The sequence below is a fragment of the Vigna umbellata genome, chromosome 1 (assembly GCF_029865625.1).
Source record: "Vigna umbellata cultivar VRB3 chromosome 1, Vumbellata_1.0, whole genome shotgun sequence".
Taxonomy (NCBI): Eukaryota; Viridiplantae; Streptophyta; class Magnoliopsida; order Fabales; family Fabaceae; genus Vigna; species Vigna umbellata.
Genome location: NC_142165.1, coordinates 80,250,854 through 80,276,198, shown reverse-complemented (window position 1 = coordinate 80,276,198; position 25,345 = coordinate 80,250,854). Strand labels below are relative to the sequence as shown.

General features: G+C 33.0%; 2 protein-coding genes and 1 pseudogene across 2 annotated transcripts; all 3 read left to right on the top strand.

Moving 5' to 3' along the window:
- The first annotated feature begins 6,008 nt into the window (after nt 1–6,008).
- LOC148206532 (thioredoxin M3, chloroplastic-like) lies at nt 6,009–8,391 on the top strand. The gene is made up of 2 exons (XM_088104351.1): nt 6,009–6,262; nt 7,879–8,391. The coding sequence occupies exons 1-2, from the start codon at nt 6,088–6,090 to the stop codon at nt 8,196–8,198; spliced, it is 495 nt and encodes a 164-aa protein (XP_087960477.1). The 5' UTR covers nt 6,009–6,087; the 3' UTR covers nt 8,199–8,391.
- Nucleotides 8,392–13,068: 4,677 nt separating this feature from the next.
- Nucleotides 13,069–24,347, top strand: LOC148206530 (uncharacterized). Its single transcript, XM_088113752.1, has 6 exons — nt 13,069–13,152; nt 22,554–22,993; nt 23,067–23,193; nt 23,289–23,567; nt 23,654–23,758; nt 23,844–24,347. The coding sequence occupies exons 2-6, from the start codon at nt 22,557–22,559 to the stop codon at nt 24,345–24,347; spliced, it is 1,452 nt and encodes a 483-aa protein (XP_087969878.1). The 5' UTR covers nt 13,069–13,152; nt 22,554–22,556.
- Nucleotides 16,961–19,750, top strand: LOC148206531 (uncharacterized; annotated as a pseudogene).
- Nucleotides 24,348–25,345: the final 998 nt, after the last annotated feature.

Below are 25,345 nucleotides of genomic sequence, written 5' to 3'. Positions count from 1 at the left end.
TCTTCATTAAGATGTTTTAGTAAGAAATTCTTTAGACAAAATAGTAATGAAAGGGAGAAAAGATAGTTGAGAAAAGAATTTTTCTTAAGAATGAAAATCCTTAAAATATGAAAAGATGAATATATTGTATCTATCTCGTTTGTCTTAATATAGGATAAATTAGCGATTTTAATTAAAATAGTCAAACTTAATTTACTTATTCATTAATAATAATATTAAATAATATTTTCAAATAGAATAAGTTTAAGCTTGCAACTTTACTACTCATTTTTAACTCCTTAGAGATGTAAAGTGAGTGTTACTTTCAAAAGAAAATAAGTAGATTTTAGCCTATTAGGGACATAAGATATATTCGAATTCGAGCTCAAAAGTTCAAGATTTGATTGCATAAAACATGAGATTGTTAAAGTGGGAAATAAAATAAAAAAATTATTAGAATTAACTATTAAGATTAATAAGACTCACCAAAGCAAATCATAATTAGTTTATCAATATATGATACCATTAAAGATCAAATAAGTGCAGAACAATGCATGAAAAGATTATTACCAAGGTTGCATCAATGACCAATTGCGATCTCAATATAAAAGATTATATTATGGAGAAAAAAATATTTCATTGATATGTATAGAAGCTGTTCAATCATTCTATACAAACATTGATTAAAAATAAACTAAACTAATTTTAGGTTCTTAATAATTCATTGATTTTCAATTTGTGTATTTAATATTTATTTTTTTAAGTTGCGTATCTAATAAATTAAATATTTTTGTTTATGTCCATTTACTCTTTTAATATTGTTTGTTGAAACATATGTCATACGCTTAAAATGTTGAATAATGTATGTATTAAGTCACTTCTCTTACAGCTATTATATATGGCATTGCACAATAAAAAAAAACATATTGGTCGTTATGATAAAATTATAAGTTGAACGTTAAATAGAGAAATTTAAAATATATCAGGTATCAGTTGAAAACACTATATTATTATGGATAAAGTACAAATAAATACTATTTTCAAGGTTTTCTAATTTATTAGGTTCTTAATCTCCGAAATAATAATTTATTTGTTACTTAAAACAAAAATTGTTGGAAAATTGGATTTTGTTAAAGATGAGTTGAATTAAACTTATAAAACTTTTTTCTCAAACAAAACTTTGATAAAGTTTGATATTGTTGGAGCTTTGGTTTTGTTATTATACTAAAGCCGAGCATCATTTGAATTTCGAATAAGATCAATATGATTATTCTTCGTGATTATTATTTTGTTCCACTTGAAGAGGATCAATCTCATGGATAATTTGTATGTAGGTTGGTTTTGAACTATGTCTATAACAATCATTTTAGTCAGACTAACAATTTTTTTTATGGAGTATCATAATTGTATACCATGTTTATTTTCCATATCAAAATTTGCATTGAACCTTTCTTATTCATGTATATCCTTAATAGAGCTTTATAGAACTAAAAATAACAAACAACAAATCTTGTTAAGTAATACATACATGTCATTTTATATAGTTTAACTTTCGTGGATAATATATACGAACCATCATTTAAGAGTAATTTTATATAGTTTAACTTTCGTGGACAATACATGCATGTCATAACTTATGAATAATTTTCTACAGTTTAACTTTTGCACGTAATACATATGATCACCATCCGTGGATAATTTTTCACCAAAATGCATTCGTGATAACTTTCCACCCTATGTAACAAGAGTTATCAATTCATTTCTAATGTATGTTAAGACAAAATCGTCTATATGTCTAAATATTCCCGTTTAACCAAATAATATTAAACAAAATAAGAATATGAAAATACATTAGGATGCAACACAAGACTTATGCTCAAAGATCTCTTAGAAAAACCTTAGGAAAACCTTTAGGATTGTAAAAATCATAAAAACATCTAAATCAAAACACCAAAATCCAAAGCTAAACGACTGTTAAGTCAAAAGCATCTAAAAAAGTTTAAATTAAACGTGTAAGCTTACTTATACCCAAAAGGGTATTCAATTGAACTTACGAAAAAATGAAAAAGTGTCAAGACAACATTTTTGACAATTTTTTTTAAAAGCCTAAACCTAAAACATCAAGGAAAAGATAACATGCTAAACGCCATTGCTCTAAAAAGGCAAAATCACAAAAAGTGTTTGCATCAGTCCAAATGATACCATGAGCTAAAATGTTACTTCATCCAATAATGAAGTTTCCATTCAACGCTTGATATCTTTAGAAGAAGAGCTTAATTCTTAAACGCCAACTTAATGGTAGGAAATGAAAAATACTTTATTGTTCTGAGCAAACATTGAATGACATTAAATGCTCAACGTTCAAAAACAACAAAAGTGATAAGAGATAAGATATATTTGTTGCATGCACAATTTACTCTATTATTTGCAAATAAACTACTCTACACACATCCACAAGTCTCAATTAAAATATCAAAAGTGGATGTCAGAGACAAAAGAGATATTCACGGAATGTTCTTTACTTAAAGTAAAGTACTGAAAAAGCAAGTCTGCTTTGACAAGTTGACTTTAACCAACGACTGTTATACACGAAAAAAGAGAAGAAATAAGAATCAAGGCCAAAAGCTTAATCTAACAAAAATTTATCCAATAGCCTTTAAATAAAAGATCACTCAAATGAAGAATCAAAAGGATAACATACAACAAAAATATTCATCCTTTGAGAAATATTCAAATGAAAAGCACAGAAAGAGATCAAGAAAAAGAAAATACTTGAGTAGAAAAATAGAAGAAGAGAAAAGAAGAAAAACAATACTTTCAAGCTTCACTATGATATTTGCTTACTGATTGTAAGAAAGAGAGAAAGAGAAAAGAGAGAAACACCTACGAGTGTTTATATTTCATTGTATTGTTATCACATCCTCTTTACGATTGTAATAGTTTAAAGGACTTGTAAGCATTTGTTGGTTGCAATTTTAAAGAGAATTAAAACACTTGTTGAAATCAATTGAGTTAAGAAAATCTAGGCAAGGTTGCCTAGTACTAGGAGTAAAGTGAATGCTCATCCAATCTAGGGTAATAGTAGGTTATTCACAGACTAAGGACACCAGGAGTAGTGAGAATACTCATCCATTCTAGGGTAACAAGAGGTTATTTGCTGACTGAGAAGACCAGGAGTGGTGCGAATACTTAGTTGTAATCTTGTTGAATGTAATAGTGCAACCCTTTGCGGAGGAGACTGGACGCAGCTCAGTTGGAGCAAAACAGTATAAAAATATCTGTGCAATTATCTCTTCTCTTGTCTAAATGTTTTTCTTATAAAACCTACAACTGTGTTTTTATTTATAAATACAAGAACTTTTCGCACTAAACAATTATTCTTCAACCAAAGAAGTTCTTACAAACTCTGTAGTGTACATTCTAAATAACACGTTAAAAGCAACTATCATGGTTGCGAAATGTTTTTTTCATTAACACTATTTAACCCCCAGTTTGACAAAAAGAAAAAGCTCTTATATGTGTTCTAGTCTCAAACTCATACAAGTTCAAACAAAGACAATAAATAGGTAAAGATTTCAAACTTGATTAAAAACACATGCAAATATAAACAACTTAAAAATGCAGATATATAATGAAAGATGCCGATGTCAAAGCAAAATAAAATAAAATTTAAAATATTTTAACTAGAAGTAATATAGACATATAAGTACATTAAAATAAAATACAAATATATCGTAAAATGTAATATCCATATAAAATTATAATAAAATGAAGTTGAGGTAAAAAAATTTCAATAGAAGCATGAAATGTAAATATATATTGAAAGGTAACGCCATTTGGAATTAGAGCAAAATGATGTTGAACTTAAAAGCATTTTAAACAAAAATAACATGGTCGTATAAGCATAAATAATATTTCTTTTATACATACCAAAATTAATATATAAAAGAATAATTATTTTGAACTTTTTTAAATTTTATGCATTTAGCTCCTCATATTTGTCTATATCTATAAAAGAAAATTTTAGTTCCTCCAAAATACTTGTTGAAGATCCACCATTGCATATAAGTAACTTAAAACAAAACACAAACACATGTTGTGAAAGTAATTCCCTAATCCCAATAGAAAACCAAAACAAAACAAAGTTAAGGTTAAACATTTTAAATAAAAGAACATACAAATATAAGCACCATCAAATAAAGATATATATCGAAACATACTTGGTCATATGGAATTAGAGCACAATGAAATTGAACTTAAAATATTTCAAACATAAATTAACATGGACATAAGTAGATTAAAATAAAACGTAGACAAAAAAAAGAGAGTTAAGGTTAAAGTTTTTAAACATCACTTATAAATATAGACACCATAAAATGCAAAAACATATTGAAAGATATCAATTATATGGAATCAAATAAAAAAATGAAGTTAAAAATTTAAACAAAGTGAAGTTGAGGTCAAAATATTTGAAGAAAAAACATGTAAGTAGAGATTAAAATAAAATAAGTACGTACAAATATTTGAAAATTTAAAAAGCATACGGAATCAAAGCAAACACATATAGAATCACAACCACGAAACAATTATCTTCAACAACAAAGACATTAACCAAACAAAAACTAAACCCGAAAGTTTGACCTTTTGCTGATCCTACGTCACAATATTCCTACCAAAAATGTCACACACTTAACTTTGACAACCCAACACATTAACCAAACCACAACTCAAATCACAAATTAATTCTAACCTTTTAATTATACGATGTTCGTACGCACAAATATTCACCTTTTTTTTGTTTGTTGAAGAAAGAAATAACATTGAAATGTAATTCACAAATTGCATAATAGAAAATAAACAAAAAATTTGGAAGTAAGAACATAAGCATAAGAAACAGGAAACACTTTATCTTCAACAACCAAACACATTAACCAAACCAAAACCCGAATCACAAATTCTTACCTTTTAATTAAATGGTCCCGTACACACATATATTCACCCTGTTTTTGTCTAGTGAAAAAATAAATAACATTGAAATGTAATCCAAAAATTGCATAATAGAAAACAAAACAAAATTTTTGGGACTAATAACATAAGCATAAAAACATGAATATTTTGGGAGTGAGAAAACCTAGTAAAAAGAACAAACTCCAAATAAATAAAAAAATAACAAAGGCTTTTCTAAAAAAAAACCCACTAAATCTTGCTTCAAAGAGGCAAACTAAGCTTCAATCGAAAAAAAGAAATGGTTAACATCTCTCATGTGGTTTTCAACATGTAAAAATAAGAAAAACAGCACATCTTTCACGGAACAATGGCTGAAAAGAAAGAAACACAATGTGTAAAGAAGATGAAAACCTAGGAAAAAGGCTGGAAATCACGGAGAAGCTGGAGAAGAAGGATCAAATTCGTCACTTCCCTTCTTCCTTTCCACGGTTACAAAGAAGCACAAAACGCCAATAACTGAAAAAGACAAAAAAAAACACTGTATAAGCAATACACGCAAGAGCTTGGGAAAACAAAATTTGAAAATGACATAAAAACCACACAAAAAGACAAGTGTCGTCATATAGTCATAGATATTTTGGAAAAGCAGAATTTGAAAAAAAAAACCATATAAAAAGACTAGGTGTCACCGAAAGAGAAATATGTATTTTGGGAATTTCCATAATAGATTCTTTGTTATAGGTATAGTAGAAGTTCGTTTTTATCCACACACACATATATATAAATTATTGTATATACTTTTTTTTTTTAATTTTTCATCACTGTATACTTAACTAACCATTCTACTCTTTCTAATATGTTATTACTTTATATATATTTTGTTGAAATAACGATGAGTTAAAACTGTATGCATCATACAATAATTGTAAATTATTAAATTAATACTAGCACACGCGGAAATCAATAAAACATTTAGATCCACAAGAAGAGATTAAGAAAAAAACAATGAGCTGCGTAATTGAGCAAGAACATCGATCGCACATTAAATTTACTCACGCATCTATAGTTGTGTCTTCCTCGTGTCTTTATTTGTTTATAAGTTTTTTTTTGTTACCGTAGTTTGTGTTTGTCTTCTTTAACTTTTCACTCTCTCTTTCTTCAATGGCTTCCTTTTTTCTCACTTCCTCCTTTCCCTTTCTTCCCAAACCCAAAGACCCTTCTTCCCATGCCTTCCCTCACGCTCCCCACTTCGTTCTTCGAATGCCCTACCAACCTCAACACCTTCAAACTCCCGTTCTTTTGCCAAAAATTCAATCTTCGCGTCGTCAAATCATAGGTATCTGTCTAGTTATTTATGTACGTTTCTGTTTTTGTTTTTTTAATTTTGGATTGAGATCGTGGCCAGATCATGCTTGTATTATGGGATGCATTCAACATTCATTGCTTTGAATTTCGTTTTAGTGGTTTTTTCTATAATCCCATTTGAAGTGTATTGCTTGTTGCTTAACTTTAATGTTTTAACTTTTCAAAGTTACCACATTTTGACTGAAAGATATATTTTTAGGTGTCAAAACAAAATCTTGGTAAATTTTGAAGTAGAATTCTGTGAAACAATGGGCGTGTTGAAATGATCCTTTTTGAAAATAGGATTATAGTTTTTCTTTAAGGTTTTCAGAATATTACGATTCGGACGCAGATGATACAAATCATGATGAGTATAGTTTTTGCGTCTGAATTGTCAGATCACTCACGTATTGCATGAATTGCAATATCGAAGTGGGTTGCATTCTGGCACAGCGACAGTGCTGGTACGCTATTGTGTTGCTGGTTTCAATGCAATCTTGATTATTCATGAACTAAGATCTCCTAGTAAATTGTATGATTCCGGAACAGACTTTGTGCTTTTGTATGTCTTTTATATATTTGTGTGTGTGCCGTCTTATTCTTGATCATGAATATTACTATTCACAATACAATTCAAAATCACGATTCAAAAAAATAGGCTTTTCCATTAATGTTTAGTATCCCAACATAACTAACTACCTTGGTTAAAACCACTCAGTATAAGTTGCAGTTGGAATAGATTCATTCTTTTGAATCGTGTTTAAGTTTTGTGAAGCTTGTAAATCATCTGTAGTCAAAATAACCAGCAGAGGCATGGAACTGTGAAAGGTTGGCATGTAAAATAAGGTTTGTTACTTGTAATTATCTTATTTCCACCTGAAAGCCCAACATACAGGACCTGTTACAAGGATGGTTTTGGTAATTATTAGAGATCAGAAGCATTATAAACCTCAGTATCCTTTTTATCCTTTTATCCATCTTTATCTAAATATCAAGAAAATCGTGTAGCCTAGTTGAACATTCATCATTGTATTGAATATTGATTCTTAGTTTGAGTTGCTAGCCTACTCTAATAGTTTCTTTTCTTTTCCTCTTGTTTTTGAAGACATTGTGGCCAACTTGATAATTTTGAGCTGTCATATTTGTTTTCTCATCTGAAGAGCTTGAAAAGTTCATTTGTCCTTGCATCCTTCCTCTTATTATGGGTTTTTATCAATAGGTTTGGGTGCTTGACCTATTGACCTAACCCCATTGCTGTATATCCAAGTTATTTATTTTCAGACTTCTAGTTAGTTTGAATCATATCATGATGGGATGACCTATGAAATGAGATACATAATGTCCCCTCTGCTACAATAAAAGAAATGATTGGAATCATCCATGTGGGGAGGCATCTAAAGTAATTTGTATTTATTTGTGAGTTGAAAGTTTCTCAATCTATGTATGTAAATATGACAAAAGGGGTATTTATGTTGAAAAAGTTCACCCAATGATTCAAGGCTCATGTTTATTTGTTTCTTGCTTTTAGCTGGTCCTGGTTTCAATTTTACATTTATGATATGTGAGTGTGTATTGTGACTTGAATCTTGTGAACTTGTGATTTGGAAGCTACACCAGTTACCAAAGACTTGTGGGATAATTCGATTCTGAAAAGTGAAACTCCAGTCCTTGTTATATTCTATGCAAATTGGTGTGGACCATGCAGGATGGTTCACCGGATAATCGACGAGATTGCAGCAGAGTATGCTGGAAAAGTCAAGTGCTTCATAGTCAACACAGACACTGACATGGAAATTGCTGAAGACTATGACATTAAGGCTGTACCAGTGGTTTTAATGTTCAAAAATGGTCAAAAATGCGATTCTGTAATAGGTACCATGCCAAAGGAGTTTTATGTGGCTGCTATTGAGAGGGTGCTCAAGTCCTAATCATGGATCTTCGGGAGCAAAACTTTAAGTTGCTGAACTTTTTGTTCATTTTCAATTAAATTTTCTTGTAGTTTTTGGGACTATGCAGAATTGCCAGAGTTCATGTACATATTGTGTGGTTTGTTTTCCCATAACAGGTGCTGCCGTCTGAGACTGCTTTCATAATGAATGTGTCTACAATTTGATTTGATAAGTGTTGTTGAGTTAGAGAGAATATATTAGTTAAACCATATGTTTGACAATGCAATGTAAAAGGAGTGTGATTATGTGATGGAATCTGATGCATTCATTGTCATTGGTGATCTCAGATTCTAATCGCTTAATGAATAATATTAGCGACTGCTTTTGGTTCTGTGGGAAATTCATCTAGCACACAGAAAAAAAAATTTATAGATTAATTCAATATTATAATATTCCACATTGTATACATTTTTATACATACTATTATTTTATTATACGTTTTCTTAGAAAAAAAGAAAGTTAAACGCAAGGTTGAAAGTTTTGAATAATTTCAATCTTTCACATTGACCAGAAGATTTATGCTTGTTGGACATATTCGGTATAACTAGCCAATGGTTTTGTGTAAAAACCAAAGAAATCTATTGGCAAGAAATAAAAGAGGCAGTCACATGAAGCAATTTATTAACATTGGCTTGAAATAACAAGGAACAACGAATAATATATACAAATGTACATGACATGAAGGAATACTATGCATATAGATAAATGTATCATATGTCAGATATTATAAGACGGGTCCCTATTAGTATACTAATTCTCTTTGAAATAAGATAAAATGAAATAAAAAGAATAAAATAAAGATATGACTATTGTTTGTTGGTAAGGGCAGATTGGCGTTTGCATCAGTTTTATATTTCAGCTTGTTTCCTCATGTCGGAAATCTCCTTCATTCAGCAGGACTTTTACAAATCAGAGACAAACCTGATAAGAAATTATTGCGAATATGGATAATTACGTTTAATTATTAATATATATATATATATATATATATATATATATATATATATATATATATATATATATATATATATATTATTTTTTGACGTTTACTATTTTTTAAAGACATCAAACACTACAAGAAAATAGCTAGTTACCCGCGGATCATTATATACGGATTAAATCCGTATGTAATAAACTTATTATATACGGATTTTACATACGGATATTGGGAAATCCATTATATACGGACAAATCCGTATATAATTAAAAAAAAAATTTTATACGGAAGATCCGTATGTAATATGCGTACGTAATAGAAAACCAAGTAAAAATGAAAGTGAAAGCTCCAAAATTTCCCACACTCTGAAAAAAACATTTCTTCTCCCTTCTGTCCTCGAAGCTTCAGTCCAGTCTGCCTCTTCTCCCTCTTGTCGAAGCTGCAGTCCACTTCTTCACTGCACTCTCTTCTCCGCTGTGAGTCCACCTCGCCTGCAGGGAGGCTCTTGTTCAGTGAAACCCGCACTCGACGTCACTGCTCGTAGATTCGGATTTCATTTGTCGAACACGGTGAGTAATCGAAGCTTTGAGGATTATTTTTGTTTTCGTTTTCTCTTTTTGTTCTTTGGAGGTTTGAAATTGCGACTTTGGAAACCCTAGGTTGGTTTCTTCGAAGTGGCAGAGATAAGCTGGAGTTGTAGTTGCGTTTTGGTCCTGGTAAGTTTGAATCGTTTAGATTTGAGGTTTATTTGAGTTATCTTTTCTCTCGGTGTTGTTACATTGTCCTATTTTTGCTCGTTGTTGTTTCGAGGTTTGAAATCGCGAATTTAGAAACCCTAGGTGATGGGGTCTTCGAAGTGGAAGAGATAAGATCGAGCTGCTATTGCCTTCTTCATTTAGTAAGTTTGAATTGCTTATATTTTGGTTTCGTTTTATTGGTTGTTATTGAAAATGGGTCTTGACGAAAACTAGTCACTGAAAATGGTTTGCTTCGTTATTGAAAATTTTATTTTGACTTTGATACAGGAGCTGAAGTGGTTGAGAAGTGTGGGGTACCTCATTGGGAAGGCTTAAAGTGTTGTACAGTGAAGCAAAAGAGCTAGGTACTGAAGCAAGGTATGTTTACTCCTGAGTTTTGTTGTGTTGTTTCCCCCTGTTTTATGTTTAAAGTCCTTACTTTACTTCTTATGCAGTTTAGCATTAAATTGTACAAAGTTCATTTGAACTTCCTGGGAGCATTTTAATAGAACAATAGAGGAAGGTGTTGGATCAATCTCAAGGTTAGGAGAATTCTGGTGGTGTAGAGAAAAGAAACTAAGAAGAGCCAAAGTAAGTGGCGCTAAACATTATCTTTGATTCTGTGAAATATGGTGTTATGATTATATAATGGGTGAATGATTCTTTCTAATATGATGAATGCAAATTAACATGTACTTTGATTAGAATAAGGTTTTAGTTATGTTTAGCAATATTTGTATGTGACGTTGTAAAATTGGTCCGAATAGGGGTTTCAAGCAGAATAGGAAGAGTTTGATAGGTTCTCTAGGAACATTCAATTAATTGATTGATTAAGGTGCAATGTTGTATGATTGCTGGAGAATTTCACCTGATATAGTTTATAATCCAGAAAACCACACCATTAACTGACATTTTGGTTAAGAAATGAATATTTAGTAACCAAGGTAAGTAGTTCAATGCGCTTGGAATTGGTTAAGTGCAGGTTTGTTTAACGTGATAGGAGATATTGCGGTGTTACCTCTGGTTGCAAGTTTAATATATAGGTTTGTTAAGTGCAGGTTTGTTAAGAAATATGACATAACCTCTTTTTTAAATCCAACACCCATATAGGAAATATTAGAAGACCGCTCCAACTGCTCCTCTGATATTCCAAAAGGTATTCTCATAGTAGTGTTAAGAAACTAGAAGGCATGAATATTAAAAACTACTAAAATATATAAACTGACTGGTAAAGAAATGCACAACTAGCTAAAACTTGGAGCACTCAACTTTCATACTGAAGAACCACATTTCAGAAGGTAACAACTCTCTAACTTGTGGCTTATGACAGTAGAAATCATAACTTTCTATAGAGATTTCACCCAGTTTACTATTTCAACTTCCCTCATTTCCCATAGTCACATTGAAACCTATTTCTACCAAGAGAAAACGAGAGAGCACCTCTGTATAAAAACTCATCCCTCTACATTTTCCCTTTATACTTCCTAAAGAAAGTAAACAAATTAAATAAGGTGTATGTAACAGCAAAGGAGATGGGAAGTACATTGTCATTACATTTGGTGTAGAGGGTGTTAGAAGTGAATCATGCCTTTTCTGAGAAGCATAACATTGAGTATGCTCTGTGGCAATTGCACTATAAGAGGATTGAGGAATTGAGGACATACTTTAATGTTGCCCATACTTCCGTAAGCTCAAAATCATCTCTGGGAGGGAAAGGTTCTGTTCGACCTGACCGGATAACTAAAATAAGGCTGCAATTTAAGACTTTTCTTTCAGAAGCAACTGGATTTTACCATGATCTTATTATGAATATTAGAGCTAAGTATGGACTTCCACTTGGTTACTTTGAGGACTCTGAAAATAAAATTGTAATGGGGAAGGATGAAAAGAAATCTTCTGATATGAAGAAAGGTTTAATATCCTGTCACCGTTGTTTGATATACTTGGGTGATCTCGCTCGCTACAAAGGCTTATATGATGAGTTAGGTATAATGGAGATAGTTATTACAGTTAGAGTAGTGTTAAGATAAAGATACGTTGGTGTGTTTAGTTCCCATCTTTATCTTCTTTTTCTCTCATCCCATCAAACTATAAAAAATAAATAAATAAAAATTAATACAATGTATTATATGATATCTGAAAGCAAAGAAAAGAGCCTGAGTAATGATTCCTCAAGATAATGCATCCATCTTAAAGTCAAAGAAGTCCTCTGGTTCAGAAGACTCTTGCTTGCTTCCTTCAGATCTTCCTTCCTTTGTTCATTCATTATAAGGAACTTTTTGTTGTACAGTAGTGCTAAAAAATTAAGTATGCTCTGAAGAGGTGTCCTGTTGTGGCTATTGTTGTTGTTGATGAGGTACTGGTGTTGGATTTTACTAAGTTTTTTTGTGGTGGTGTTAGTTGTTATGGTTGTGGTTGCTCTTCTACCACTATAAGTACACTAGATTCCCCCATTTGAAAGGGTGTGTCTCCAGGCCAAGCCATTAGGTTCAGAACATTAAACTTTTAAATCTCCTCAGTTATGACATCTGCTATGTCCAACAAGTATCCTCTTTTGATGTAGTATATGAATTGGGCTTAAGCAATGGTGAAGCTAGGTACATGAGAGCTAGGGGTCACATTAGAAATGAGAAAGGTGACCCATTTTTGTGATAGTTTTCATGTTTTCCCTTTGGAAGTCTTTGAGGTTGTCCAGACCTCCATATCATAAGGAACTGATATTATGCTGTCAGGGTTCCTTTTCTTACTAATATTAAGTGAAATTATAATTTTATAAAGTTATATATATACATACGAGTGAGATAGAATAGAGCATGAAGAGTGTTTACTAACCAACAGTGAAAGAAAAAATCTGTCTAATTGTAGAGATAAATTATGAAAGTAAGACAAATGTTGACATTTAGTATGTTTGGTGGTGAAGGAGGTTAACAATGTGAACTAAGAATGATTTTTCGGATAATACATGAAGATAAAAGTCTTGTAATGTGAACTAAGAATGATTTTTCGGATAATTTGATTAATGTTTGAAATGATTGATCTTTTTATTTATGATTACATCTAGAAGTATTTGTTTTCTACTAGTTTGGATACAAACATAAACTTCTTTCTTACTGTTAGGATGTGTGCACCTGTGGAAGATATTTATTGACATATTTTCTGAAATTCATGTTTGTCCAGCCTCTTCAAACCAAGTTTTAAGTACTAAACTTAGCTGAAGATCTTGGCAGGAGATTGTTAGCTGTATTCGATACTCCTACAGGTATTACTCAATCTTGTATGTCAATGACGGTTGTGTTGTAGTAACTTATCTCTCATAATCATCTTTCTGAATACAGAAAAGGACTGTATTGCATGTTTTTATAATTTAAGATATATTATGTTGTAAGATCTTGTAATATTATGTTCATTTTTCAGTAATAAATTTATGTGTTGTTCTGGTGTTTATAAAAAAATGTTAGCTCTTGTTTGTTGATTGCCCCAGACCTTACATTTTAACCTTGATTCTTATCCCAATTATATTTACAACCCTTTAGAAATTACACAGTTAAAGAGGACCTATCAAATATCCTATACATACACTGTATAAGAAATCAAAGAATGATCTTGTGTTGTATTTTATTGTGTATTGAATAAGGCTATTATAAGTCCTTAGACCAGGGAAAGCCTATAAGAGGGTGGTATAAACCTTAAGCATTTCAAAATATGAGCTTAATTAGATAAAGGGAGCTATATGTGGATGCATATAAAATTATATTGAGGAAGACGCTGTTTCCCCCTGATCACGCTCTCTTCTCCCACCATTGCTTTTGCTAATGCTAGAATTATCGTCAGACATATTCAGTTATACCTCTTATCCCTCCTCTTATAACCAATTCCAAACCTATCACATTTTCCTTTTGTATCCTTGATAGAATAGTTGTTTTGTGTTGTATTCATCTGTAACCTAAAATGGTAACCTACATCTTAACCAATTCAAATATTTTTTTTTTCAATTCTGTTTGGCTTAATTCGTACTTGAGCTTGCAGTTTGTGTTCATTCAGTTGTTCCTTAATGTTTCTTCATCATTTTAGACGGTGCACTTTGTTTGTTTGAGTTCAAATTCAGCTTTATAAATCAATTTCAGTTTTGTCCAGTCATGTGCAAAAGTGTTGCAGTGTTATTCTGTCATTAATATTTTGATTCTGTTCAGCTGTATTTTTTTTTTCTTTTTTGGTTTGGTTGTGCCTTAAGCAGTTGCTAGGTCTCTGATTGATCATATAAAGAAACGACATCATGTCCAGCTTTGATCAGTTGAGCCAAGTAGCATTGCACATTTTGGTTCCAGTAGCAAACTGTCCATAAACTGTACTTTCTGCATTGAGTTGTTATAATCTGCTTTGGTCCAGTTTTCTGGTGTTTCAAGGTTTGACCAAATCTGCTTTATGAGTCTAAATGTGTTTAAACTGATTGCAAACTCATTAATCTCAGAAAAGCAAAATGACTGGTTGAATTCCTCACACTATGATTTCAAAAATCTGCATCAATATTCTTCACTGGTTTCAAGTTGTGCTCACTGTTGTTGGTCAGATTTTGTAGTTTTGAATCTTGGTACAAGTGTGTTTACTATTGTTATACATGTTTCAAGCAGTAGCAACTTTTGTTAATCACTAAAATGCAAAATGCATACCTGAGTTCCCTACTTTCAGTAGCTTGTCTTGTCTTTGTTTCACAATTCTCCAATTCAATTTCTGGTCTGCTTTGGTCAATACTGTTGCTGCTCAGTTTTGTTGTGTATAAAGCTTGAGACAAGTTTCTTTTATGATTTTAAGCATGTCTCAAGGGATAGCAACTCCAATCAATCACAGAATTGAAAAATGAATGGTTGAGTTGATTAAATTCTGGATTTCAAAACTGTCACAGTTTTAAATAAAGTGTTTGCACCGTGCTTGCTGTCTTTGTGTGGTTTTAGGTCACTTTAAATCTTCTAGCTGATATCCTGTAGTTAGATCTAGTGTTTAGGCATTCTTTGAGTCTTTATTTGAACCAGCCAGCTTTGAATGTACTGTTTTATTAAATCTGCAAAAGTAATATGCCTTCTCTTGTTGGGGGAAACCATAAGCAGTTTTCTGCCCAGCAGCAAAACCCCCTTTTGCAACAGGTAGTTGTTTATCAAATTTGTCTTTTCTTTGCTTGTTTTTTTTTCTTAGAAGATTCATTACGGTCCACAAAAATTGAGCTATCCAGCCTAAACATGCATGTTCTTCTAGTGTTACTTTTTTCTTGATTTTTAATGTGGTTCTTTACTACATAAGCATTGGTCCTCTTAATATTCCAAGCTAAATTGGAGACTTATTTTTAAATCTGTTTCAGTACAAAGTGATGGAGAAAGTTGTACAGGGGAAAGGGAAAAAAAATTCGTGTTTCTTTTTGTTGGTCATCGTTGACTGCCTGATAATTTGTCTGATTGTGAGTGTATTACTTAAACATGAATTCTGTTTATGTAAAGGAAAAGTAAAGCCTTCTGTGCTTCCTTTGGTAAGAGTAGAAATTAAAGGAATGAATGTTTTTTACTCCGGGTAGAATATGAATTCATGGACCATCCAAAATCACCAGATACTTGATCTTGTAGTATCAAGTAGAATCGAAAATTTTCAGATTGGTTCGTGATTAAGTTTCAAATAGTAATCAATCGCTTATAATGCCCATGAGGAGGATTGTGCAGTGAGTGAATTACTTGTTTGATCAGTTGTAGTCTGATTACTTCTATTGTCTGATCTGTTGTTTTCTGTTTGTCAGTTGTCACTGACAATTTATTTGTTACAGTTACAGCGTCACTGGATGCTTGTTAGTCAGCTGTTATAATTGATTTCATCATTTAAATGAGCCTCTGTAGTCTATATGCATTTGCTGTCAACAGAAGCTCATCACTTGTAAACTCGGATATTCAATACAAAGTTCTTATTTTTTTCTGTTTTCTTAATATGTGTTATAAGTATCAGTAAGTAAATATGGCATACTGTTAGTTCTCATTTTAAAGTGTTGTTAATGGTGTTTTTCTTGAAGCTTTATGTTTTCATTTTCAATTTTCCTTCCATATGTACTTTTATTTATGAATAATTTAATGTGACTAAAACTTATTTTTCTGTTAAATGATAATATATAACCTATAACTCCTTGTATCACATAGTTTCTTACATCAGAAAAATGTATTTTATATGACGTAGTGTAATGTATGCAGTTTAACTCTCATGGCTCATCTGTTTCTTCTCAATCTGGTATTGGACTTGGGGTCCAGTCCACTAGTCTCAGTGGTATTTCTTCTGCATCACTACAGCAGCCACCCAATTCTGTCCATTCCCCCTCTAGTCAACAGTCACTGATGCTAGGTGTTTCTAAAGATTCAGGCATGTTTTGTTAGCAAAAAGTCACTTGTTATTGTGTTTTCCCGAATAAATTTTCTCCTTTTAAATTGGAATACGTTCTCCTCCTTTCCCATAGTTCTCAAACCATGTTATTCAGCTATGGTTATTTTCTGATAAATATTGAACGCATTTTATTGATTTCTGAATTTCAGAAATGTATGTGCAAGGATGCCAGAGATCATTATTCTTTCATGATCTTTTTCCACAGCATTGACACCAAAAAGTTCTACTTTCTTCATTATTTGTATCAACCCATGTACCCCAACTCACTCAAACCTCACTTCCACTCCTCTCATACTTAAAACTCGTTCTTTTCTCTTTAAACAATGGAAGAGAATACTCAATACTCTCTTACCCGCACTCTTGGTCAAAGAGTATAGATAAGTGCCCCACCAATGTATACTTAATGCAAGAGGCTAAAAACAAGATATCCACAATATACATGGTTTTAAAGTGTATCCATGACACTTTTTCATACACAAACAACACCCCAAAGTATCCAATCATGTGTACTCATTATAACAACATCACTTTTCATAAAGCATGAACATCTATACCCCATGTAATATGCCAAACCTTTTAAACTAACATGACTAAGTACTTACCTAACATTACCTTCCAAGGAGCAGTGATGGAAATTCAATTACTGATTGTTTAGTGTTGAACTTTCTTATTACTTTTCCTTGAAGGAAAACTTGTAATACATAATTAATTTAGCCTTGTATTAAGTAATGGCTAATTTGTCGTTAATTGATATGTATACAGAACATGGATCAAGTTCCACCAAATCGTTCATGGATGTACGATAGGTGTTATAGAGGAAGAGGTGCGTTGAAAGAGTCATTTGTATTGGGTGTTGAAGAGTTTATAATTAAAGCTTGTGAACAAGACCGTTATCAAAGAGATGGGGGGCTTCGATGTCCATGTTCAAAGTGCGATTGTAAAAAGATTTTGAACGAAAGAGTTGTGAAGGTTCACCTGTATAAAAACGGTTTCAAGCCTAATTATTTCATTTGGGAGGATCACGGGGAAACCATGCAAGAAGCTGATTTAGATAATGATGTCACTTTCAGGGGTGTGGAGACAGAAGGTGAACCAAATGAACAAGTTATGACGATGGAAGACATGGTCCATGATGCTCTCATACAAAGACAACCCTTCCAAGCATCAAATTCTTCTAACATTGAAGAGGCTCCAAATGAAGAAACTCAAAGGTTTTATAACCTTTTGTTGGAGGCAAATACGCCTTTGTATGAAGGAGCATCAGACTCCAAATTATCAATGTGTGTGAGGCTTTTAGCTTGCAAGTCCAATTGGAATATTCCTAACCAATGCATAGATTTTTTTGCAAAAATGCTTTTGGATGTAACACCACACAAATGTGGTTTACCAAAAACTTACTACGATGCAAAAAAGATAGTGTCGAAGCTGGGATTACAATCGCAGAGGATTGATTGTTGTGTGGATGGTTGCATGCTATTCTATGATAATGAATATGGTAAGATGGATGGAGCGTTAGTTGAATGCAAATTTTGTGGGAAGCCAAGGTATCAACAACACAAGACAGGAGCAAGTTCAAAAAAAAAAGTTCCCGTTAAATCCATGTTCTATTTGCCAATAATTCCAAGACTTCAAAGAATGTATGCCTCAAAAGAAACTGCAACAGAAATGACATGGCACCATCACAACAGGTCGTCAAATGGTGTTTTGCGTCATCCGTGTGATGGAGAGGCGTGGAGGCACTTTGATAGAGTACATCGTGATTTTTCCATTGAGCCACGCAATGTTCGACTTGGTTTATGCTCCGATGGTTTTAATCCATATGTGCAGGCGTCATCTATACCATATTCGTGTTGGCCAGTAATTGTCACGCCGTACAACCTACCTCCAGAAATGTGCATGTCTAAACCCTACATGTTTTTGACTTGTCTCATTCCGGGGCCATTCAATCCAAAAGTACGCATTGATGTATACCTAGAGCCCTTGATAGATGACTTGAAAAAGTTGTGGAGTGGTGTCATAACATACGATATTTCAAGGCGACAAAACTTTATCATGAGGGCGATGCTAATGTGGACAATTAATGATTTTCCTGCTTATGGTATGCTGTCTGGATGGAGCACCCATGGTAAATTGGCTTGTCCACATTGCATGGAGCATTCAAAGGCTTTTAGATTATATAATGGGCGAAAAAATTCGTGGTTTGACTCCCATCGGAGGTTTTTACCAAATGACCATGCCTTTAGGAGAAATAAGAATGCTTTCAAAAAGGGGGAAGTGGACATGGAAGACGCACCACCATATTTGACGGGAACAGAAGTTTGGAATAGAGTTAATGGTTATCCTAAAGTAACTGAAAATGGTGCGCCAAGAATAGATGGATACGGTGAGTGGCATAATTGGACGAAAAAAAAACATCTTTTGGGATCTACCATATTGGAAGGATAATTTGTTAAGGCATAATCTTGATTTCATGCATATTGAGAAGAATTTTTTTGACAACATTTTTAATACTGTGATGAATGTCAGTGGAAAGTCAAAAGACAATGAAAAGGCCCGAATGGATTTAGGCTTGTATTGTAAACGAAAAGACTTGGAGCTCAAAACTCATACAAATGGAAAGATGTACAAGCCAAAAGCTAATTATACACTTTCAGTAGACCAATCAAAACAGGTCTGTCAGTGGTTGAAAGATCTTAGGATGCCTGACGGATATTCTTCTAACTTGTCAAGGTGTGTTGATGTGAATAGGGGAAAGGTCATTGGGATGAAAAGTCATGACTGCCATGTGTTTATGGAATGCTTACTTCCTATAGCGTTTAGTTCTTTACCGACTCATGTTCTCAATCCCATTACAGAAGTAAGTCATTTCTTTAGAGATTTATGTTGTACAACATTGAATGAGGTCGACCTTCGGAAGATGGAAGAAAACATTCCAATGATTATTTGCAAGATGGAGAGAATATTCCCCCCTCATTCTTTGATTGTATGGAACATCTCCCTGTACATCTTCCATATGAGGCAAGACTTGGTGGACCGGTCCAATATAGGTGGATGTACCCATTTGAAAGGTGACAATATCTCATTCAACAGTTGAATTTAGATGCAACACATATTGAAACTAACATACGACTTTCTTAAATTGTAGGTTCATGGGATATGCTAAACGTTCAGTTAAGAATAAAGCTAGGGTTGAAGGATCAATAGTGGCATCATATTTGCACAATGAAACAACTCATTTTTGTTCACACTACTTCAAGAACTTTATGTTAACACCACAAAGCATGAGAAATGAAGTAGACATTGAAGTTGAAAGGACAACATTATCAGTGTTTGACGAAGGTGGTCGTCATTCCGGGAGGGAATCAACTCATTGGCTAAGTGACGAAGAATTGAGATCAGCTCATGTTCATCTCTTGATCAATTGCAATGAAGTTCAACCTTATCTTCAGTAAGGCTCCAAATAAATTGCATTTGTCTATGGATTTTGTTTTCATCATATTAAATTGATATTGACTGAATATTCTCATACCTATGGACAGCTCATTCTTACATACCTATCAACTTTCAGAGTCAAACAGTTCGACACATATACATGCAAATTTCCCATTGTGGTTCAGGGATCAAGTACAACTTATCAAATTCTTCGACATAAATTTGTTATTCACATATTGATTCATTTTTAATTATATTCAATAGGTTCATATATTTTTGTAGGTTCATAACGATCCTTTAAGTGTCAGAAACCAACATCTTAGAGATTTATCACTTGGTCCTTTAAGATGTGTGAAGGAATGACATACCTACTTTGTCAATGGATATAAATTTCATACCCATGCATGGAGCCAGGGCAAGAAGACTATAAATAGTGGGGTTCATGTTAAAGGCCTTACAGAAGGGGGTGAAGATGATTTCTATGGTGTCATTAAGCACATATATGAGCTCGAGTATAATACCTCAACCATTGAAAAGAAGGTTGTATTATTTTATTGTGATTGGTTTGATCCATCAAGAATAGGGACAAGAGTGGATTCAAAGTATGGCACTGTGGATATTCGAATGGATAAAAGATATATCTTGTTTGATCCTTTTATAATTGCACATAATGTAGAACAAGTGTATTATGTACCATATCCTGTATCGCGCACCGACAAACGGGGTTGGTGTGTTGCAATAAAGACCAAACCTAGAGGTCGTATAGACTCTAATGAGGTAGATGCCATTGAGCCATACCAAGTGGAGGAAATGTCACATGTTAATGACATCATTCAAGTTGAAGAAGTTATCCGATTGCAAGATATAGAAGCCGGTCTTGAAGAAGTGGACCCCAACAATGTACAATCAGTTCAACGCTATATGGATGAAGAAACAAGTGAATCGGAAGAAGAATGCAGTGAAGAGGGACAAAGTGAAGATGAGGATGAAGATTCATTTCACAGTTCTAGCAGTGAATAGAGTTACGATGTGTTGGTGTACCCATGGGTGATCATAAACCCATACTTGTAGAGGGGAGAAAGAAGAAGTGATGAATTAATTTATGTAATTTCAATTTCCGTGTTATTTTGATTAGGGGTGGGCAAAGCACACTGTACTACATTGTATTGTAAAATTTTATAGTTAACTATAAACTAGTTTAGGAAAACTGTAAAACTGTAATGTACTTAAAAACATCTCAAAGTAACTGTCTGAACTATTTTTTAGTTCAGTACAATTCAGTTAACTGTTTTATTCATGAAAATCTAATCTCTTTACTGGTTTAAACATCCCACACACCACCAGTTTCAACACTCCAATAGAAAACTGGTATTCGGATTTCAACCAAATACCCATTCCCCAGAACCAATTCTAGACAATTCATTATTTTTTATCTTCTTCTTAACCCAATCAGTCTCTGCCAAAATTACCAACACATTAGCTTCTGCATATGATGTCTGTCCTTCAACCATACGACATCCCAGTTGGATTTCTTCGGAAAGGCTTGATTAGACTACTAATTAATCTTCAAGAATATACATCTATATAAATCTTCTAATCCACTTAAATTTTATCAAGAACAGTATATACGTATTCAAGAACATAAATACTTGGAATGAATGTAATATATAAAACAACCTTTTCAATGAACTTATCCAGTGGAGCTCACTTATTTGTGCACCTCTATCCAGTGGGTGATTTCAAAGGGCTTAAAAGAACTATTTGGTTTTGTAATGTCTTTAGGCCATATATATTTTCTCTTTTTATATTTGTCTTTCTCATCATTATTATGCTGACTAAAATTTTTAGTTTTAAGACATAAAAGTTAGAATAATAAAAAATATATGCTTTGCTTTAAGCTATCTATCAGACACCTAGTGCTTATATAGACCTTAATGTGGTCTTTCACTGAATCAGTAGCAAAATTGCTTTGTGCCTATGTGGGTTAACTCTACTAATTACGGGTTACAATGTGAATTTTGTGGTTGAGATGAGTTTCTATACATCTCTTAATTATTAATTGTACCAAACTCAACGAAAAGAATACTTTGTTGAGATGAACCTGGTACATGAATTTCTATCGGAACTAACTTTAAAAAAGATACCCTATCTTTTATTCTCAAACATTATGATTATATAGCAAGCTTGTAAGTTGCAGCTGAATGACCCTTTTAAAAACCAAATGATCAAATCATCTCACCAGACTTTTAAGCCAATGATCAATCTTAGAACCAATTAGTGAGACGAACCTGGTGCATGAATTCCTAGGGTATCTAACTTTAAAAAGATTAAGATTCCCTTTAACAGCTGAACATTGTATACCAAACTTGTAAGTTGTGTATGAATGACTCTTTTTAAAAACTTGTTGGAACTGAGAAGGTCTCGTATGTTTATACATTAGTTGGAACTGAGATCCATGTGATGATTAGTAGAATGTAATTAAGCAAGTGTGATGTTATTTGTATTTTTTCAGCAGAGAATACTCTTTATACAGATAAGTTTCTGGGACAGCAAGTTTCTAATTGTCACTTGGTGGAAATTAAGGATTCTAATTGCTATGTTTGGAGGAACAAGGTTTGAGAACCCATATATGAGGAATTAGCAACCTTGAGATAATTACAACCCATATATGCCACTTACCACCCCAACAGAAACCAACAAATCCCATAGCAGAAGCACCTTTCCTTTTCAAGGCTTCAATAATAGGTTTTGCAATTTCAATACATTTTCCCTGCATATTTAATAGGTAATATCATAATAACACAATTTTGTTTTTTGTTGAAGAATATGGCATCAGATGGTTGTGACCCTCCTATTCCACCTTCAGCAAAATCAGATAAGGAGAAGGGCAAGAAGAAATCTTATATGGTCAAGTTGTTAAACCGTTTCAATAACGTAAATGCTTCAAGTAGTCAGCCATCTACACCTACCTCTACCTCCACTGCTAGATTTGTTCCACCACCATTACAAGTTCCTGGTTTGACACCTACTCCACCATCAATTCCACCTTCGTTGGAAGTTCCTCCTTTCACACCTAGTTCACAACAATTTGCTGCTGATCAATGGAGATCACCCTCCCCCCATGTTGGTTCTAACCCAACAACTCCCACAAATATGCCATCACCATCTCCTATAGGGGATAACCCTCCACGTTCAAGTTCAGCAGCCAATGACTTTGAAGATGTTTCCAACAATCGTCCAATCATTACACCTATTGGAGGAGGGTAAGAAAACATCAATTTACTGTTCCAAGCATATACTATATTATTCTAATATTTGACTTTTATTTTGGTATAGGTTTTATCCAACAAAAACAGCATCCAAAGCAATCACAGCCACCATCAAGGCACAATTTGATGAGCCATGGGTGACATGGGGACAAATACCTCAGACACGAAGAGATGTTTTCTTTGAGCGTTTTAAGGTACACTTGTGTTCATTTACATTATGTACTACAGTTAATTTTAAATGTTAAGGTCCTCAATTATCTTATCCAATATTCATCTTTTTTGTCAACAGAGAAAGGTTTCATGGAGGTCTAACCATGAAGAAAAGGTGAAAAAAAAATTCCACACAAAAGCATCTCATAGATTATCTGAGATGTTTAAAAAAGCTCGAACAGAAGGAAAAAAACCTGATTGGATGGGGGATAATGTTTGGAATGGTCTTTTGGAGAAGTGGAACATGCCACTTTATAGACAAAAATGTGAAACGGCCAAAAAGAACAGGACATCTGACAAGGGTGGTTGTTTGCACACTGGGGGATCCATTAGCGTGCATGAGCATGCAATTCGTCTGGTACATATAAATTTATTTTTACATTTCTATATGGATAAACTTTAAAAATATTTGATGTTAACAACTTACATCTTCTTTGCTTGCAGTCACAGGAGCTTGGTCGGTCAGTGCATGTTGATGAAATATTTCAGCAGACACATATTCGAGCATCAACAGGAGAATTTGTCGATGAAAGGTCTAGGCGGACACATGTTAGTTTCTACTAACTTATTCTTTATTAGGTTATATAATTCTTAGGTCTATCTATTTAACGATAATCATGTATTCATTTAACAGGAAGAGTTTGAAGCCAGATTTTCTCAAATAAGATCTGAGACAGCATCCGTTGGGGCTTCAACATGTGCTCCCCTAGACCCTGCAGATGAGGAAAGATTGAGAAACCAATGTTGGTTGGATGTTGCTGGTGGAAGGTACAAGGGACGCGTATACGGCATTGGAAATGTCAGTGCTCAAGATGACTGTGTCGATAGTTACATACAACAGACACAGGCATCTTCTTCTCAGCAACCGATTGCAGAGGACATTCTTAACCTCCACACACGAGTATCAACCCATGATGACCAACTTCGACAGATGAACTCTCAATTGCAAGGCTTTATTGGTGTCATGATGCAGTATCTTCCACCTCCTGCAGCCGCAATTGCACAACAATTTCTTCAATCCCAGAATCAGCCACAAGCTAATGTTCAACCACAACAACCACAACAACCACAACAACCACAACAACCACAGCAACCAACAGATCAACCAGAAGATGATACTGTTTATGGAGATTACTAGTTATGTTTTTAGAAGTAGGACATGTATGACTCACACTTATTCCCTCAATGACTTTAAACATGTTATTTGAACTTATTATGATTAACAATTATGTAAACTTTCTTATTATGATTAATGTGAAATGCATGTTTGTATGTTTTAAAGACTTGATTTATTTATTAAATTTGTGAATGGATATAATGTCCAGGTCTTGTGAATTGTCTGTGTGGTATGGGCAGGTCTTGTAAATTGTCTCTTTTTGGAAGTTGGATGACCAGGTTTGCTATTCAAGTCAAGCTGTATGTAAATTATGTACGGAATATCCGTATATAAATTATATACGGAATATCCGTATATAAGTTATATATGGATAATCCGTATATAAGTTATATACGGATAATCCGTATATAAATTATATACGGATATTCCGTATATAATTTATATACGGATATTCCGTATATAATTTATATACGGATATTCCGTATATAAGTTATATACGGATATCCGTATGTAATTTATATACGGATATTCCGTATATAATTTATATACGGATTATCCGTATGTAACTTATATACGGATAATCCGTATATAAATTACATACGGATAATCCGTATGTAATCTTATCTACGCCCTTTTTATATACAGATTTTTGACCGTATATAATCCGTATATAACATCACTTTTTATACGGATTTTGGATGTTATATACGGATTTCGGCCGTATATAAATGGGATTTTTCTTGTAGTGAAATTGACATCGAAATTGAAAATAGACGTCCAAAAACTTCAGTAATCTGATAGTTTGATGTCTCTTAACTACGAGTATCATATCAAATTGTTGTCTAATTTTTTCTAAATATTTTTTTAATTTACAATTTACCAAAACTTAAATAAGAAAATATTCCTGCATAACTCAAAAAAAATTTAGTACACATTATATATCAAAACTAAAGCTATTAACATAAAATGTAAATACTAACATTAAAGCTATCAACACTAAAATTATTACAACAAAACTA